This window comes from Ruditapes philippinarum, unplaced genomic scaffold (assembly GCF_026571515.1).
Source record: "Ruditapes philippinarum isolate M1 unplaced genomic scaffold, ASM2657151v2 ctg4116_1_1_1_1, whole genome shotgun sequence".
NCBI classification, from domain to species: Eukaryota; Metazoa; Mollusca; class Bivalvia; order Venerida; family Veneridae; genus Ruditapes; species Ruditapes philippinarum.
In genome coordinates, this window is record NW_026856716.1 from 118,201 (window position 1) to 138,314 (window position 20,114).

At 33.5% G+C, this 20,114-nt stretch overlaps 1 protein-coding gene and 1 long non-coding RNA gene across 5 annotated transcripts; one reads left to right on the forward strand and one right to left on the reverse strand.

The window, feature by feature from the left end:
* Positions 1-870: 870 nt before the first annotated feature.
* On the forward strand, positions 871-10,158 carry LOC132747477 (mitochondrial glycine transporter-like). 4 transcript variants are annotated; one of them, XM_060736876.1, is made up of 9 exons: positions 871-1,214; positions 3,124-3,239; positions 3,533-3,617; positions 3,933-4,106; positions 4,544-4,613; positions 5,114-5,212; positions 7,193-7,359; positions 7,877-7,969; positions 8,478-10,158. In XM_060736876.1, the coding sequence occupies exons 1-9, from the start codon at positions 1,194-1,196 to the stop codon at positions 8,502-8,504; spliced, it is 852 nt and encodes a 283-aa protein (XP_060592859.1). In that variant the 5' UTR covers positions 871-1,193; the 3' UTR covers positions 8,505-10,158. The 4 variants fall into 4 exon arrangements, 2 of the variants coding, with proteins under 2 accessions (XP_060592859.1, XP_060592858.1); XR_009628135.1 differs by lacking the exons at positions 871-1,214; positions 8,478-10,158 and adding exons at positions 1,266-1,639; positions 6,603-6,664; XR_009628136.1 differs by lacking the exons at positions 871-1,214; positions 8,478-10,158 and adding exons at positions 1,267-1,639; positions 6,603-6,649.
* LOC132747478 (uncharacterized) lies at positions 9,464-19,310 on the reverse strand. Its single transcript, XR_009628137.1, has 2 exons — positions 19,198-19,310; positions 9,464-10,498 (listed from the first exon to the last, which is right to left on the reverse strand). It is a non-coding gene; the product is annotated as an uncharacterized LOC132747478 (long non-coding RNA).
* Positions 19,311-20,114: the final 804 nt, after the last annotated feature.

The following is a 20,114-nucleotide window of genomic DNA, read 5'->3' on the forward strand; positions in this document are numbered from 1 at the left end:
GTGCTGCAGCACTTTGATTAAACAAAGTATCTGTAAGATACGGTGGCATAGAGGGGACATCAGAAATATTTTATCTATCACGTGCGCACGCGATGGGGGAGGTCAGAAATATTTTATCTATCACGTGCGCAAGCGATAGCTACTACGTGCGCACGCGATAGCTACTACGTACGTACGCTACTACTAATACGTGCGCACGCGACAGCTACTACGTGCGCACGCGATAACTACTACATGCGCACGCGATAACTACTACGTGCGCACGCGATAACTACTTCGTGCGCACGTAATACCTTCCATTTCTAAAATGGACAGGGAAGTGCTTATTCATGCCTTGTTTGAAATTAAAAGCTATCGCGTGCGCACGTAATAAATTGTACGTCCGCACGTAGTAGCTATCGCGTGCGCACGTAGTAGTCATAGGGTGCGCACGTGGTAGCTATCGCGTGCGCACGTGGTATTTAAATATTTTCCGATGTCCCCCATCGCGTGCGCACGTGACAGATAAAATAATTCTGATGTCCTCCATCGCGTGCGCACGTGATAGATAAAATATTTCTGATGTTCCCCATCGCATGCGCACGTGATAGATAAAATATTTCTGATGTCCCCCATCGCATGCGCACGAGATAGATAAAATATTTCTGATGTCCCCTCTATGCCACCGTAGTAAGATACTTACTGTACTGTAGAATAAAGGTCGACTTCAACGATTATTTTTATTCCGCTCCAGCCCAGGTTTTAGCTTAAAACTCGTTCAACGACCTTGACTGAAAAATGTAAACAGAAAACTAAATATAGATCTAGAAAATCCAGCTCTCGCCGGTTTTGTCCAGCAAATACTAGTTTTTCATTGGTTAGTAACTGGGATTGATCGCCATACACCATATCACATTCGAGCGCCGAACAAGAAATATCGTCAAGAGTATCCACGCATAATCTGGCCGGCTTTTAAAGCCTCGCCAATTAAAAGTTCGTTTATTTTCAAGTGTGAAGTGCAACTAACATTCGAGGAAGCACGCGGCAAGAGCTGTGGTGTTTTCACTTTATTTTGAACTTTAATCATGTTGTAAACAGGCTCCCAGGGGTAGGTGCCCCTGTCCGTACTAACGGAAGGACGATCTCTTTACAAGTGTCAACATTCCAAGTTTTATATAAGTTTTTCGTTAATAAAATATCAAAATAGAAAAAGAATGGAATCATCATTGTTAACGGTAAGTCATTTATTCTGAATAAGGCTGTTATTTGTAATGTTACGAAGTTGCCTCCCTTGGCGCGATGATGTAAACAAGGTCAAAAATAACAGGCATGGATCACGCGGGTTTCAGCAGGAAATGAACATACGGTTGTAACTGGATTAAACGGATGTCTTAACTAGTTGCCGTATCATTCTAAGTTGAAAACCGTCAATATATATTTAATTGTTTAATTACCTTAGATGGACAGAATCTGTGCATGTTTGGCAGAAAATTTGTGATATGTTGAAAATGAATAAATTATCATAATGTGAATGAAAAATGTTAACATAAACATGTGCTGATTGCATGATATTCTGGAGTGATCTTATACGGTAACCCTTTGAATGGATAGTAAAGATACTTTAATTGAATTTCAAGAAGATTCACGAACCAATTTTAAGGTAAGTTATCAAATATCTAAAGTATCTTTTTTTTGTCACTCCTGTATCATGTTTATCATTAAATGAGAGTCTCACTGTCAAAGAAATGGCCTAGAGCAAAAGAGTTGTAATTTCTACTTCATGACTCATGTTATGTGAATTCAACTTCATGTTATGTAAGTTGTTTCACACCATGCCTGTGAAATAATTATTTGTGCATATATGATTAATTATAAAAATGAGTGGGAAATTAAGTGCATGTAAAATTGTGTAAATTGTAATATTCATTATAATCATAATCTGCTGGATTAGATCCCTATGAATATTTCAGAAGTAAACCTTGTGTAAACGGAATGAACCTTATATACACTTACTCTTGTGGTTTAGACCTGGGGTCTATTCCAGGATATAGCCATTTTTTCATTAAAAATTCTTAAATCGCTGTCCTTCAAGGCTTAATTTTATCATAAGCTCATAACAATATTTAATGATAATTAATCAGTAATGAAACTAACGAGTCACCATATTCACAATCGTTGACAAGTGTCAATTAACAATTTGATTGTATAGCATGCCAATTTACTGAAAGTGTGTATACTTAAATGAAAAGTTAACATTTTACAAGATTTAAGAAGATCATATTATATAAATATGCTTGAACATCACTGATATTAATACTATAATTAGATTTCTGTGACTGTCCTTGACTTGTTTCTGTATATGTCTTGAAGTCTCATGACAACATGGAATATTTTCCATGGCACAAAATGTGTCTCTTGGTAAATTTCCATCGTCATGTCCAGGAGGCTTGATAAAACTAAAAACATCGGCATAGCATACTGACGTGGAAGATGCTTGCCATGTTAGGTCAACCGTCATGATGAGCACATCACTCTGACACTTGCCAGTGTACCTGCTTAATTTTAAAGGAAATTTATTATAAAAACCACATAATGTCAACAAAGAAAGTTTGGGATAGTTCTGGCATGATAACAATCTGTTTTAAGATAGATGTTACCTTGACATTATCATCCATCTTGTAAGTGGAAGATTAGTTATGGAATGATGGCTAAAATATCACCTTGACCTTAGAAGTTTTACCATCACTTATTAATGGATAGTTAATCTGAAATATTGATCAGTTTTAACTAATGACAGTGTTTGAATTGATTTTCTTGGATACAGTTGTGGAAAAGATGCCTCATACTAAGGTTTGAATTTTTTGAACCATGGCTACTGTTAGTACATAAGGCAGGAAAGAAATTATTTATTGGTGTTATAAGTTTCTTTTGTTCTCCTTTCTTTGGTTATGTTAACAGATTGGTGATCCATTTCATTATTTAAAATCGGTTGTATTTTCAGTCTGTAGATTAAACTGCCCCCTCAAACGAACATATTGGTTGTTTTCATTGGCACATCCACAAATGAAAATGAAAACCCTGTATGTCATATAAATGATTATAGTTTATACAAGTTGTTAATGTTTTCATTCTTTCTATTTTCAGTCCCCAGTGGTAAAATCTTTCCTTGCTGGTTCCCTTAGTGGAACATGTTCAACCTTACTGTTCCAGCCATTAGATCTGGTAAAAACAAGGGTTCAAGCCTCAATAAGTGTAAATGGGTGAGTCATTTATACAGTTTTAAGTTGTAACAATTTTTGCATTTATAACACAAACACATATACCATGGCATGAATCAGACTATTAGTTTATCATTCTCTTGTTTTTATCTGACTTATTTTGTTGATTTAGTAAGTTTTATATATATATGGGCCAACAACTTAAAATACTTCATTAGAATAACAAGCATACTACCAAGATATTGGCACTTGTGATAATGATACCGAAACTCCGGCTAACAAAAACTTGCATTTATATTTACATGTTATGTATAGGAGAATAATTTGTTTTTCAGAGCACGGCCAGCTGGCATGGTATCCATTGTTGCAAATGTTGTTCAACAGGATAAAATTGTGGGTCTCTGGAGGGGCCTTGTACCGGTAAGTGTGCATTTGCTAGATTAATCTTGAAATGGTGTTGATTTATAATTACTAATGAAATATAAAATTACTAATGAAATAAAAATGTAAACATGTATTGATTTTGAGCTCATTTTCTCATTTAATTGAGATCTTTGGTCTACATGTATTTTAAAGTTGATTTTCCCCCAAGTTTTATGCATGTTATTAATTCTTTAATATTGCACACTTTCATATTGAGTTTAATGATGATGTAGTGACATTCAATTTACAATGTTGTAGTGACATTGAATTTACCTGTTTTATTTTGATATGTTTGGTATATTCTTTAAACAGTCCATCTCAAGATGCGTGCCAGGAATTGGAATCTACTTTTCCACCATCCATTACCTGAAGGGTAAATTTGGGCACTCAAAGAGTCCCATTGAGTCGATGATCATTGGTGGAAGTGCTAGATCTGTTGCTGTGGTTACCATGCTGCCATTTACAGTCATAAAAACTAGAATTGAAGTGAGTTGTTCTGTTTGATTTATCAATGAAATATCTTCGTAAAATATTTGCTTTAGAAATTGTGATTTCAAAATGGGTTAAATCTTTATATTTAAAATCTATTTGTTAAAATAACCTTCCTTTATATATTTAAGTATATATAAAGCATACAAAATGATAATTTTTGCCATAACAGATTTTCAAAACTGTTCTTGAAATTGTAACTTAATGTTGAGGTTTGTTATTGTATACATGTTTCGTCTAGTGGTTCTACTCAGGTGCCCGTTTGTGCCTGAAATAATGCACGGAAGGGCACCTGAGGTCTTCTTCCACCAGTAAAGCTGGAAGTCATCAAATGACCTATACTGTGTCGGTGTGACGTTAAACCCAAAACAAACAAACAAACATGTTTCGTGATAAACAAAGAGATAAAAGATGTTGTCTTGTTGCAATTTCAGAGTGGTGAATTCAACTATAATAATATGTTCCGTGGATTAAGTGCTATCTACAAGCAAGAAGGTGCTAAAGGTAATGCAAACTTTTTAAAATGTGCTAGAAAGTGACGAAATTGATACTTGTATTGCACAATGCTGTTCTAAATGTGAAAAAAATATGTAGTTTTGTTTCTAGGCAAAGTTTTTGAAAATAGTTGAAAATTTATAACAATGACAGCCATGTACTTCTTTTAAATAGCAAAGAAAATTCAGTATTGTTAGTTGTAAGCATTTATAAATACAAAAATTTGTAAATATAAGTAACTTGTGATATTTTCTTTGTTTGAAAACCTGAAGGAAGCAAGGGCCTCTTTGTTTGAAAACCTGAAGGAAGCAAGGGCCAACTTGTTATTTTGAACAGTAATTGTTACTATTTTCAGAAAGAATAAATATTGCCAAGCAATAAAGAATGGGTATTATAATTAGCCACTAATGTACGGTAACCAGACTTTTTTAGAGGGGAAAAAAAGGTTTATTTGATTGTAGTAAGTAGTGAGATGTGTATACATTTCTAATGGTATGGTATCATTTCAGGTTTATTCAGTGGAATTGCTCCTACGCTACTCAGGGATGTGCCTTTCTCGGGCTTGTACTTCATGTTCTACACACAGTTGAAACACATGTCCATCATTGGTTAGTATACTAGTCTCACAAATACCTCTAGTCGATTATATTATATAATCACTTATGTAATTAGATAATCTTGATATCACAAATATTTCTTATGTCTTAACATTGCCTTTATTATTCTTATTGGTAGTAGTTACAAGAAATTTAAATGGAAGCTCAATGCAAAACTATTAAAAAAAAAATTGAAATGAAAAGCAGAAAGTATTGCAGTTCATTTGATAATTTATCACAATACTCCAATTAATTGATAATCTAAATAAAGATATTAAGAGAATGGGAGTATAATTTCATAAATTTATATAAAAATTTGACGATTGTATTTCATTATGATAAGCGAAGAAATATAAAAGAAATTCAATATTTAGTATCTTTATAAATAAGAGGAATACAATTTTATTTGGTGTATGTACTTCACAGATATTAATTAAAAAGAAAAATGAACGATTTTTGTGGCCAAAATTAATCCTTGAACTGTAAAAGTTAAATATAGGTCAGTATGTTGGTACAGAAAGATTAAACTCATCTTCATGGACATGTCTAAAATTTTCACTGATAAAAACTGTGTTTAGTTCATTGGGAGGGCATCACCTAAATTAGATAAAAATAAAATGCAGGTTTTGTGATAAAGGCGCTATTGACCTTCTGCAGTACATGGCAATACTGGAATTTAAAAAAAAAATGTTTAAAATTATGAAAATTATAAAAATGATAAAAAGCAATTTGTAACTATTACCAAATATTAGATTAAATAAAAATAACTCTGGTATTTGTATAAAAAGGTAATTTCATATGTCTTACAGTCATTAAGGTTAAGAGAACATATAAGATAATAATTTCTTTTAAAAATAAAAATATATGGTGAATTTTTAAACAATTGAAGTTAAATTTGATTTTGACTATATAATAATGGTTACAGTAAAGTCGTTTACAATTTTTCTTGCTATTTTATAACCTTAATGCTTTCAATTATTCTAACAAATATATAGCTTTTATGCTTGACTAAATGTAAACCAAATGGAATTAAGACAACTAAATGTAAATCAGCTATTTCAAATATTAACCATTTAACCATGTTAAATTGTTAAATAAAAGTCGCCTGTAAACGGTTTGACAAATAAAATTATGTTAACTTACTCCTTCCGAACAAATAGTGCAAAGATTTAATCTGAAAATAAAGTAATTCCTTGCAAAGTTTATAAAGGGATAAAATAGCAAAAAGATTTGTAAATGATTTTACATCAAAATTTATTGCGCAAGAAGAATACAAGTAAGATAAGATTTCATCGTAATATAAGATTATTTCAAGTATATAATGAAGACCCCCACCAACCTATTCTGCACCGGTGGAGGGTCACTAATCTGGTGTATTTTTTTTTCTGTGTTAACTTTATAGATCTTCCTCCTGCAGCTCACCAGTGCCAACTTCTACCCAAGGATCAGGTGACTATTGCGTCAGTGAGTTTTTCACGCCCACACCTCGCTGTAAAAAGCTGGCTGTTCTTTTGAGACCAGCGATTTAATGATGAACGATTTTATTTTCAGTAAACTATTTCTGTCATGTAGTTGTACATACCTGGTACCTAAATCTGCATGCAGAAAAAAACAGACTTTTATCTATTTTTTTGTTTTATATCTATAAGTAAATAGTAGTTTAAAAGTAGTTTAAAATAAGGAAAGTAATTAAAGTCGTAACTCTCATATATTAAGTACGCATCTTTTTTTTTGAAATTAAGAGTCTGGCTTTTGAAAGTATATTAGGTAGATTATTTTACTAACATTGAACGTAGCAGCTTTGCTGTATTCTACTAATTTATTTATTTTTTAAATTCAACAAAACTTATTCCTTAATAACAAATACTTAAAAAAAATGTAATTTTTCTTCTTTTTTTTTGAGGAATATATCAGAATTCTTAGATAAAGAAAGGTTTGATATTTTAATGTGGTATGACAATACAACTTATGTGGAAACTTCTTTTTTTGCAGAAAGTGTTCCTGATTCGGGACTTCCAATGTTGCACTTCTCCTGTGGGGTAACTGCGGGCATGATGGCCTCCCTTATTACACAACCTGCAGATGTTTTGAAAACACACATGCAACTGTATCCTAAACGATATGGGCGTTTAAGGAATGCTGCCAAATTTGTATACCAGGTAAAGTAAATTTGATGTAGTCTGTTACCTGTTTGATAGCATTGTCCGCATAGAAGCAAAAATGACATTTTGTGATATGGGATATCATATGTATTATTTGTATTCACCATTTCAAAATGTAGTCATTAGGCATTGAACATTTAAGCTGAACACAGATTTAAATATGAACAAATTTCCATTTACAAAAATGCTGAATTATACGAAAATTGTTCGAATATTTTTTTTCTGAATTCGTTCACAAATACTTTATTCATGTAACAGGTTTTCTTTTTCCAGTTCTAGGTATTATGTGTATAAGAATGAGTATATTGATGATCTTGTCAATCAAGCCCTTTGAATAGTTTTCAAGACTTCATGATATCTCAAATTAAATAAATATACTTATTGAAGTTTTTCTAGTATTGACTTAGCTTGGTTCTCTTAGGATGGGTTAAAAATATTTGAAACAATAGTTTCCTAAAAAAAAGTACATAATATATGATAAACTTGTGATATAATAAAAATATATGTTTTACAGAGAGATGGTTTGGAAGGATTTTGGCGGGGTATTATACCTCGGACAATCAGACGAACTCTCATGGCAGCTCTTGCATGGACTGTGTATGAAGAGGTATATTTATACATTATATTGTAATTTCTAATGCACTGGATTCAAAAAGCCTCAGAATTAATCTAGTTAAAAATCTGGAACTGTCTGTTGTTGTATAGAATGATTTCGATGTCAGACTTGAAATAATTCTGACATAAACCAGTCTTACTTGCTGCAAGCATGAACAGTGGAAACATTACATTATGCCTTGTTTTGTGATAAATCTATAGTGATTTGTGGTGATAAATCTTGTAGAGATTGTAATAAAACCATAAGATCTACATTATGTAACTGTGTAACAGATGCATTCAATTATCATAATAAATTATGTAGAGCAAGTACTGTCTGATAACTAGGACAAGTTCATGGGTTGTAACTAGGCCATATCTTTTAACTAGGACAATTTTTTTTGTAAATGAAAAAAGTAGGAATGAAATAAAATTGGTGTAGAAATAAACTTAAATTTATACATAATACTATTATACTTATTAGTGTACTGTACTAAATTTTAGTTATATTTATTTTCCAGGTTGCAAAGTCAGTTGGGCTTAAGTGAACATTATACCAACCTGTGAATCAAACTGACCCAAAACAGTTTGTAACTACCTTGCAAGGATAGTTCCTGAATTTTGAATTTGTTCATGTTGAAAGGAATGTTTGTTTCAAAGGATAGTTCTATACGGAACTTTCGAAGGATAGTTCTTTACAGAACTCTCAGACACTTGTAGATTTGAAACAGACTGAAAATTCTAGACAGTATTTTAAAAAAAAAAGAACAGTATTTTTCATAAAGTGAAAAACAAAATAGTTTTAGCAGACAAATGTAATACTAATAATATATAATTCTGGGGAAATATGGCTGAATTGACACACACTAGAATCATGAAAATGTTGATTGCAACCTGTGGTGAAAAAAAAAAGTTTTTAAGATGAAAATGGTTATTAAACAAGACAAAAAATGGGCTAAATGCAATACCAAAACATGCACAATTTTTATGAAAAAAAAGGTAAAAATAAAAATCATAAATTTTTGTTATTTATTGTAAGTAATTCATTATTTTTTTACCTTAAATTGAAATGACACCTTTTTGTAGACGAAATGCCCATTTAGCCCTAATTATGATTTGATATCATAATTTCATGTTTTTTATTTTATTTTGTAAATAGTTTATTATTAATAACATAATACTTATTTTGTTTAAATTCAGGGTATGATAATTTGTTATCATAGTTTCATGTATAAATGTGTACATGTATGGAGATCCAGAAGTTCCTCCATGTTGGAGAGTTTTTTGTTCCCACTATAAATAGCTGGGCCTTTTTTTTTGATAATATACCTCAACAGCTGGTCTTCTACATAGATTTATACATTTGAATCTCTTTGAGCATCGTATTATTGGAGTCAAAATTTCATACGATAATTTTCTATCTCAATATTCTCATTGCTTATAAGAGGTCTTAATATATAAGAAGTATTGACCTCTCTTATAATTATAAGAGGTTTTTTCTTGTATATTTTTATTGTTTACTTGTATTTAAAGTTTGGCACAGGCACATGTTTATTATTCGAACAAACATTACATGTATATATAAGCACAATTTCTGTACAATATTCAATAAATATATACAATGCCTGTTGCAAGTCTTTCATCACTTCATTGGGGCATTATTTTATAGCAAATATGAATTAATTTTAACACTTAAGTTTCAATAAGAAAAATTGTAAAACTGTAAAGAAAAAGTTCTTATGTTGTTATTTTAGAAAAAAAGTTGAAAAAAATAACTGCCTTTTAATTTCTCACTCCTTATGTCATTTTATATTTGTACATACATTTATTGTTGTTTTTTTTGTCAGTTATTCAAGTTTAATAACTGGACAGTTATTTTGAATTTTTATGCAGTTTTATGTGTAAGAAATCTTATGATTGAACTGTGTTCTATACATAACAGAGATGTGATGACATTTCTATTGTGTATAATTATTGTATCATTTTTATGTTGCAATTTTTAACATATCCTTTATAACTGATCCCCCCAAATAAACTATAAGATTTCTGTTCATGTACAGAATTTTTATTTTCTCTTTTGTGAGGCATGTGATCATATGTTTTCATATTTTGTTATGAATTTTGAAAACGTAAAGTTTTTTTATCATTGAAAAACCCGATCAGTTGTAAAGGATATGAACAAAATAAAAGTATTAAAAAATATCTTTGTTGTTTGTTGTTTATCTTCTGTAGTTATCTCTCTTGGCATAGTTTAGATAATTTGTTTGTTCAATTGTCTGATTTTGTTTGAACTGACACATTTTCTGCCAGTCGAAAGTGAATTTTAAATTTCTTTGGTGCGTTGATCACTATCTAGCTTGAACCTTGATGGGGTATCTAATTGTACATCCGCTTGTCCGAACTGTTACTTGGGAAAACGCACCTTTATGTCTTTGGTCTCAAAGCTGCTAACGATGTTGATTAATACATGTCAGGAAGCCAATTCGCCAATTGTTTACCATGCTGCTTGTATTCTGTCTGAAAGTTGTCTTCAAAGCTTGACCTACGGAGATAAATGGGTCATATATTATATACATGTATCTTGAAAAGTCCCTGTATGTTATCACACATCAGTTAACTCTTGTCAAACTATGTTCAACCGCCTAACATGTTTCTGTTTGGACGTCCGGGTATTTGGATCCCGTGACAGCTTGAAAATTATATGGGCGGTAAAAGATGGCAGTATGGAAATAATGCACGGCAATTTCCCTCTTCCGGTTAGATCTCTCGGTTGCTATGGTAACGAGAATAGTAAAGTTAGACTTTAAGAATATCCCCGAAATAATGAAAACGTATGGTTAGTCGACGAGGCTGCATTATGTAGAAAATTTACGGTATTTAGCTTTTCCCGTGTTGAGAAGGGGAAAAAAACTAGAAAAGGCATCCTAATGAGCATGTGTTCAAATAATGACGTCACAGATGACAAAATTAACACGAAAAAAAAAAAAGATATCTGAAAGCGAGAGCGACCCCGGGTTATCGACAATAAAATGATTCATTTAAAGTGACGAAACATAGAGGCGACATATAGGGGTTACTTCTCCATTATCTGTCCGTCCGTCCGTCACAAAACTTGTCCACTTGTACCACTAATGCAATTTCAATGAAACTGTACAGGTCAAGTCCTTGCGCATATTGCACGGGGTTTCCTGCTGAATGATTTTTGGCCATTTTGAATAAAAATGTGTTTTTTTTGTGTGTTGCCAGATACACAAAAGCTTGTCCGGACTACTCAAAAACTACTGGTGCAATTTCATCCAAACTTTACAGGAATGATCATGTGCAATTTGTCCGGACTACTTCTGTTATGCCATTAATGCAATTTCAATGAAACTTTACAGGATTGATCGATAGCTCAAATTCTTGTGCATATTACACAGGTTTTTAGGTTGAATGTTTTTTTTATGAGCCACTGATGGCCATTGTTTAGTAAAATTTCCTAGGTTTTAAATGTTTACTGAAGCTATATGGATGGATATAGCAATATGAGCGGTAGGCTTAACCATTTGAGCCGCGCCATGACAAAACCAACATGCGTTTGCGACCAGCATGGATCCAGACCAGCCTGCGCATCCGCGCAGTCTGATTAGGATCCATGCTGTTCGCTTACAAACCCTATAACAAGTAGAGAAAGTGATAGCGAACAGCATGGATCCTGATCAGACTGCGCGGATGCGCAGGCTGGTCTGGATCCATGCTGGTCGCAAACCCATTATGTTGGTTTTGTCGTGACGCGGCTCATTTGTGTTTTCTTTAAGTCAAAAACTTTGATGGAGTCGGCTTCTTGTTCCCTGCTGGGAACTGAAAGAGATTATAGCCCTGTGTCACTAGTATAGGACTTATTCAAGACCACACGTTTGGTTAACTTTTCTTTGAGCTAATAAGCATTGTCGGCCCCTAATTTGCTTTAAGGTGCCTTGTTAAAAACAAAAAAATAATGTAACATATGCATGGCTTTTTTAAAAGATCACAATGTCTTGGCTTAAAGTTTAAAATTATGCGTTCAAGATCACAATAACCAACGAATGTCGAGTTTTATGGCCAAATGTCTTAAATATTTAAGTTGCATTGCGATATGACCTTGTCCCACAAGTTATTCCTTTCGTCAAAGGTTTGGCAACGGACACTAAGACAGACTTAAGCGATCATTATAATATTTTCTTTTCAAAGTTTCTGACACAATATATTTGTATTTAAAACAGATCAACCTCATACTGAGCGTATACAATATATTTCGGGCGTAAAAATGTAAAGCAATTAAGTTTTTTTTTAAATCTGATCTTAGATCTAACTTTGTCATGTTCGTATTCATTCAGAAGATTTACAAACTGGCTCGTAAATGAAAACATTAGCTCCATTGGTAACAAAAAATACCCGAAGTTGAGCTATATATTATTCAACATGTATTATACAATCTTGTCATATATTGGTAGCTCGTCGTGTTATAACTATGGGATTCTCTTAATACATATTACACATATTTTTAATATAAAAAAACAAATGACTTATTGAAAATTTATTTGAAAAATCAAAAAAAAAAAAAAAAAAAAATCAGCTGGAAATACAATTATACGGTAAAGAGTTTCAGATTCAGAACCATTTTGAGGGTTAAAACAGTATACCACTAGATTCTTGCCAATTTTTATGACAATTTTGAAAATATATTTAAACTTAAAATATTGTGAAGTGAACATAGAAGGTAATTTACACATTGCAAACGGCACTTACAATCCACTAAAATCACCAAAAAGAGGTCAAAAATATGCCAAAAATTCCCATACTGCGTTAGTCATGCACTAGAAATACCGCAAAAATCATTCATTTATCTAAAATAACATACAAATTATTGCTTGAATCTTTTTCCTTTTCAAAAAATCTTAGTATCCTTTTCCGAAGTTTGTGTTTCTCGAAATATTTTGGCATGCAGCTTTAAGCGAAATTACGTTAAATGGTTTAAAAGCCGGGCCGATATACGACGTGCACGTCTATGACCTCGTGCTATTTCTCGTGCGATCTAGGCCAGGTAACAAATTCATACTGTATTTTTTTCCTAAGGAGTGTGAAAAATGCACTGATATAAGTGTGGAATTTAGCAATCATTCTTAAGATAGCATACTAATTAAGGAAGCGCGTCACGATGCACTAGGACATCGTGCGATCGTACGATATACGTCGTCAGTGGAATCATTTGAGCCGCGTCATGACAAAACCAACGTAATGCGTTTGCGACCAGCATGGATCCAGACCAGCCTGCGTATCCGCGCAGTCTGATCAGGATCAATACTGTTCGCTATCAGTTTCTCTACTTGTAATAGAGTTGGTCAGCGAACAGCATGGATCCTGATCAGACTGCGCGGATGCGCAGGCTGGTCTGGATCCATGCTAGTCGCAAACGCACTATGTTGGTTTTGTCGTGACGTGGCTCATTTTTTCATTAGTATGAACGGTCTTAGCGGACAATTTACACGCAGAAAATGCAGAGTAAAGATCATCAGGTATATAAAAAGGTTCATGGAACGCAGTTGTGCCCTCAAACCCCATCCATCCAACCACAACATACATGATAAGTCTCGGGGTCTCGGGAAACAACGAGAACTGAGATGTCGGGTGCGGGGAGGAGGGGGTATGTTCTAGTGTTTTCTGGTTTATAACTACACGTATTATAGTTATTCTGCTTACCTAAGACCACTCTTATCGCACAGAATGCATCGTTATTGTACGGTATCCTGTTTGTCATGTATGGATATGACGATATTGAGTGACTTTCAAGATGAATACATAATTTGCAGGCACATAATGCCTCAGACAAAAATTAGAAATGGCAACTGTTTAAATTATGATTATAGAGAATGTTAGATGATTGTTACCTCAAGAAAAAGCGATGAATGTGAAATAATTTGTTATGAAAGTAGCAAAATGTAAACGACTTCCATACAAAATACTAATTCACTATCACTAACTGTCATCATTGCCAAAAACCAACATATGAAAAAGATGGTTCATGTAATTGGCCTATTTTGGATACTATAAAAGTACACCAAAAACAAAAAAGCTTTGAAAAAAAAACCTAAAAAAAAACAAGTATTTTTGAGACATAATGGGAATTTAAGCGTAGCGTTATTTAGGATATCGCGGCGGGGGTGTTGATTTATATTTTAGTATCTATAGGACAATCTCGAAGGTCACCAAGGGCACCCTTTGGTCACATGTTAATTGCTACGTTTGTTTTGACAACCATACTAGAATGGCCTCAGTGTGACTGTCACGTTCATAGTAATAAATTGTAGTACGTTAATTGCATGCCCTGGTCACTAATATTAACGTGGCCTTAGTTACACGAAATTATGACATAGTCATGTACAATCACAAGGGAAAAAGTTAACATTTATTCCTTTATTCTTTTTTCAATTCCATGAATTATTAAGCAATTCCCTGTATCTCATTTCGTGGAACTAAAGATTTAAAAGTTCAAGAGTAGTTCACCCTAACGGTACAAATATTTGTCAAATGAATTATAAGTAAAAAGTACAATGTACTTTACTTGTATAGCATTCATAATTTAGACCAAGTAATCAATGTTGTTTTTTTTAACTGTATGTTAACATGCTCGAAGGCTCCCGGGGCAGTGTATGTGGAATTATTTTATCTTTCACAGCAGTATTCTTGCGAGGAACTTTGATCAAATTTACTGAATGTAGGTTGTTTTATTCTGGTTCCTAGCTCGTTTTTCCATAAAATAATGTATGGAGCGTCTCTGGAGAAATAAGTCACAAATCAGAAAAAAGGTCTAGATCGATCTATAAAGGGCATAAATGCCTACTATCACTCCAGGAATTTACATCTTTTTTTACTTTTCAGGGGTCCAATGGATGCAGATTCGGTACGAAAAAAGATCCAATCTCTTACACAGTGGGCCCAATCAATGATTTATGGTGTCCTACAACAAATTCCAGCAGTCCAACTCCATGGGAGGAAAACTATCTGCTGATTAAAGAAAACTATTTATTGTTATATCTTAGATATGATAAACAATTTGTGCACTGCAAGGAATTGAACGTTTTATTATGTTAAACAAGATATATGATGCTGGCATTATATTTTTATTGATCCATTGGGATGCCAGAGCCTAAGCATTGTCATCCAAGTAGGCTTTTAAAGGGTATATTGATGCAGGATCATGCATCCAGTAAATCCCTGTCAGACGGACAGAGTGGCAGCGTGACAGTAGGGCGGACGGACATGGGCAAATCTATATGCCCCATCCCCAAGAAACAAATGAGAAACATGAATAAGGCACGTTTTCAGTCACATAACTCATTTCCTTGCGGAACTCGCCACAACCAGTATGTCAATCGGAACGCCTCAATCATCCGAAATTTGGCGGAAAGGGCCGAGAAGTTGCGATGGATGTGGGGAAATGGATTTTTTTGGCATCAAACTTGATTGTATCGAAACTTTAATATTTCTAAAAGGCAGATGTCAATTTAGATTAAACCAGTATAAACTGCTTCTATACTTCTTTCAACCGGCTGTTAACTGCATAGACCCTTTTTAAGCAAGATTTGTGAAAGCGATAACCATATTGGTACTGAAAAGAAAGATAAAACCGATCTGGGACACTTTGTCTGGAATGTGGAACATATAGTTATACCTTTTCATTTGTCATTTGCAAAATACATGCAATCATTTGTGCTTCATTCCTAATATGGAAGGCCATTTTTGTCAAAATTACCACATATGTATTTTGAAGTATTGCCATTGATGAGCAAACATTTATTTAATTGTGGCGTATCTTGGTCATTATAAAATTTCATCGTTAATAATCAATGTTTGTTTGTTTGTTTAATTTTACGCCTTTTTCCAACAGTATTTCAGTCATATAGGCGGGTAGTTTCCTAACCATCGTTCCTGGAGAGTTACACCAGTACTAGACTACCTTCCTCCGCGCTAAACTACCAAAGCATCTCCCGGGGATCGAACCCACGCCAGAGAGGTAACTGGATTAGAAGTCATCGACTCTAACCCCTCGACCACGGAGGCGGTCGATAATCAATGTAAAATAGCGTATAATATAGATTTATAAGGTTTTACTTCGTTTGCAAGAAATGAAATGTTTGAAGAAATTTGAATGCTCGTCAATGATTGGCTGTTTGAAAGGTCACCAGAAGGTGACAACATATTAATGGTCGTCAGATCCTAATGCGTAGGAGCTGATTTTAATCAGATTGTGAATAGTGTTAATTTTTAATAAATAGAAATCGTCTCCAGTTCAAATATAAAATGAGCCTTGTAACGACAAAACCAACGTAATGCGTTTGCGACCAGCATGGATCCAGACCAGCCTGCGCATCCGCGCAGTCTGATCAGGATCCATGCTGTTCGCTATCAGTTTCTCTACTTGTAATAGGGTTGGTAAGCGAACATCATGGATCCTGATCAGACTGCGCGGATGCGCAGGCTGGTCTGGATCCATGCTGGTCGCAAACTCATTATGTTGGTTTTGTCATGACGCGGCTCAAATGTTTGTTTAATATGAATAGGAAAGTTAACAAGGGAGAATAATGTAGCAAACAGGATCAAGCACCGAACAAAAAGTTAATAACAATCTAATAAAAAACAACAAAAAACTGGCTCAAAGGTGCTGGGGGACGATGAGCACTTTTACAGCATTATGCCTCCAGACTCATACTATATATTTTATCATTTTCTTTCAAAAATGCTTTCAAAAGTAAAATATTGTGAAGTGAACAAAAGAAATTTGCACTTAAAAGATACCAACATTACCAAAATAGGTCAAAATATGCAAAAATAGCCCTTACTGCGTTAATCATGCATCATAATTATGGAAATTAATTCTGCAAAGTTTCAAAATTCAATTGGGCCGCAAACCCTTTCGAAAAAAACAGTGTATCTATGAAAAACTGCATCTGCAGAAACCTGATCCTTAAAAGTTAGAGCCATTAGATAAGAATACAGAGGGCCAAATAGTGATGACAAAACTCTCAACTCAGTGGACGTTAATGGGAGATATACAGTTTATAGTGATTTACTAGCTGATAAGCCCTTACTGAGATTCAGCAGGCTAAAAGACTGTGGTGGCGGTGTTGGTAATTTTCACTCCGGATCACGGCAGTAAACCAAATTTAATTTACAAGAGCATAGTTCAGCCACCGCATCATTCCTAGTCAGGCTGTCTAGCAGTTTACCAGTACTAGTTGCCTCATTTTTCGCAAGGAACTGAAACTTCTGCACATGCCAGAGCAGTGATACAGTGCGAATGGCCATAGAAAATATTTCATGATCAATCATAACGAAAGTGACCTGCACCGTTCGGGAATCCAACACGAGTCGCCCGATTCACAGACCAACGCTGTAGGTATTGAGCTTACCGGGCGGTGATACGCATCTCAAAAAATATGTGTGAGTCCTGTGATCAGCAGAAAATTTCAGTGAAAAGAAGGGCAATTATTTGGGGACATTTTGCGAAAATTTTGGTCGGTCAACCTTATAATATTAAAACAAAATCATTTTAATGAAGAACACATCTTTAGCATGGATACTCATTTTAAAGGTGGGTTTAGGGGCCATTTCCGCTTGGAAAATTAATACAGTAGCCTGAGCATAAAACAGCATTGCCCTTTCTACAGGGGAGTGAAACATATTAATTTCTGAGACTCTTTGTGCCTTTAAGAATTCATTTATTTATTTATTTATGTCGCAATGGATTTCCAAATAATAAGATTAAGATAAGAAAGTCGCATATCACAGGCACAAAGGATATATCCGCGACATTTTCTCGGAAAATAAAAATCGGTTACGTAAACATGCGCACAATCCCCCTAAACATAATTATTTTATATGATTAATTTGAAACGGTAATGGATAATGTACGCGTGTGAATAAAAATAACAACAAGTCATAAACACGTCAGAATAAATAACCATGCAGTGTTATTTATGACCTGTCATACATTTTGGAAATAACAATTATTTATTTATTGTTCAAAAGTCACTATGATTATATATATATATAAGAATCAGGTATCTTTAAAGGCACATTATGTCTGAGAAATAAATAAATAAATTGATATTTAACATGAATTTATAATGTTTAAATAATGGTATAAGAGAATGTTGCATGCTCGTTACCTGAAGTAGCGATTAATGTGAAATAATTTGTCATAAGAGTAGCAAAATGTAAACATCATGTAAGTCATATTCTGACCTCCATACAAAATACTAATTTATTATAACTGTACTTATTGCAAAAAAGCAACAGATGGAAAAGATGGCCAATGAACACCATTTTGGATACTAAAAATGTACACAAAAAAAAGCTTGAAAGAAATAAAAATAAAAAGCATTTCTGAGGCTTAATGGGCATTTAGGTTTTCAAGTTTTAAGAAACAGTTCATTATCTAAATCATTGTCATGAAGGTTTTCAAGTTTTCAGTTTTCTCCCCGCCCTATCCATAACTAAAATATAGAAAAAAATGTCTTATAGATATATACCATGATCTATCAATAGACTATGTATTTTAATTCATTTAAACGAAATCACTAGCTCTCGGCCTGTCCTAAATGTACCTTGTCTTGCGATTAGTTCTGATCACAGTGTCTCTTATGGGAGCCTATATATTTTAAAGGCCCTTTTTGTCTCAGAAATGCTATCATTTTATTTATCAAAAACTGTTTATTTTTGGTATCTTGTTACAAATTCCAAAAACATTCTTAGCTATATACATGAACTATCATAATTTGTATCTTTAGTTCTGTTTGTAATTGGTATAATTATAGTGAAAAAGTATTTTGTATGGCACTCAAAAATACTACTTTGTTTATATTTTGCTACATTTACGACACATAACTGCACGTTCAGTGCTACTTTTTCAGTCTTGAAAATTCAAACATGCACTTAATCCATTATCTAAACATTATTAAATACACTTATGACATTTCTAAAGAATTAAAAAATATGGATATCTGAAGCATAATGTGCCTTTAACTTGTTCGGGAATCCACTTTGGCTATAGACACGTTTTCTATTGTTAACGTGTCTCTATAATTATTTATTTAAAAATTGAATGATATTGATCCTTTTTCAAAAATACACGACCTTGATACTTTGCCAAATGACGACAAACGATCAGCTCAAAACAAACACGTAATAGCAAAATAGTGAATAGTAAAAATATATACTTACGTGTCAACAACCTGCGTTTTGATCTACATATTCTGAATATTTTTAATACTTATAACAGGCATTATGCCTTTGTAGAAAATAACAAAGAACAAAAGTAAAACAAACAACAATATATTCTACGTTGCCCCGAAATCGACTTTGAACTATAAGTGTTTACTTTCTGCCAATACAAAACAATTACGTATGCATTATATAGAAATAATTATGTAGGAATAATAAATAACTTTTCAAGAAGAAATATAAATATAGTTAATCCACAATCTTAAGGCAGTTGAAAAATTACACCCAAATGGATGATGAATAAGCTATGATCTGCGCGGATCCAGAGTGGGAATTAGAGTGGTGGGCATGACTCTAATCCTGGGATTTGCCTAGTATTTGGGACACCCTATTGGGTCTATAAGTCACCACTAAATCCAATAAATCTGTGAACCGCTCTTAACAGATTTGATTTCATACAAACAATGACCTATGCAGAATCGCCACACATACTTTTGACCCTACCTTGAACTAGATTAAACCTTGAACTTCCAAGCTTTATTTTGATTAATTTGTTTGTATTCGGTTTGTTTTTTTCATATCCCCCCAAAGTTGACTATATGTCATAACCTTGAACTGTCAATGAAACAATGACTTTTTTTACGTAAAATGCTTGAGATGCGCCAATTTTAGCTTACACACTGTTTTTCAAAACCAAAATTTCATTTTGTTACAAATCAAGTCTATCTTATTATTTAAGGTATGATAGACGTTTTCTGTGTGTGTTTTTTTCAACTCATGCACAAATCCTATATTGTTGTACAAAAAGCGTGTTCAATGTCATCAACTCATTTAAGCCTTATGTCGATATAATACGAAATCGATATATTTTATTCTTTCATTTAAGGAAGGTACCCCCAGATAACTTTAAGGTTTGG

Bases quoted from the DNA above. Each gene is read 5' to 3' on its own strand.
- LOC132747477 (XM_060736875.1), top strand. From the start codon at position 1,583: ATGGATAGTAAAGATACTTTAATTGAATTTCAAGAAGATTCACGAACC. The intron at 3,240-3,532 runs GTGAGTCATTTA...TTTGTTTTTCAG, and splicing joins GCCTCAATAAGTGTAAATGG to AGCACGGCCAGCTGGCATGG. The intron at 4,107-4,543 runs GTGAGTTGTTCT...TTGCAATTTCAG, and splicing joins TCATAAAAACTAGAATTGAA to AGTGGTGAATTCAACTATAA.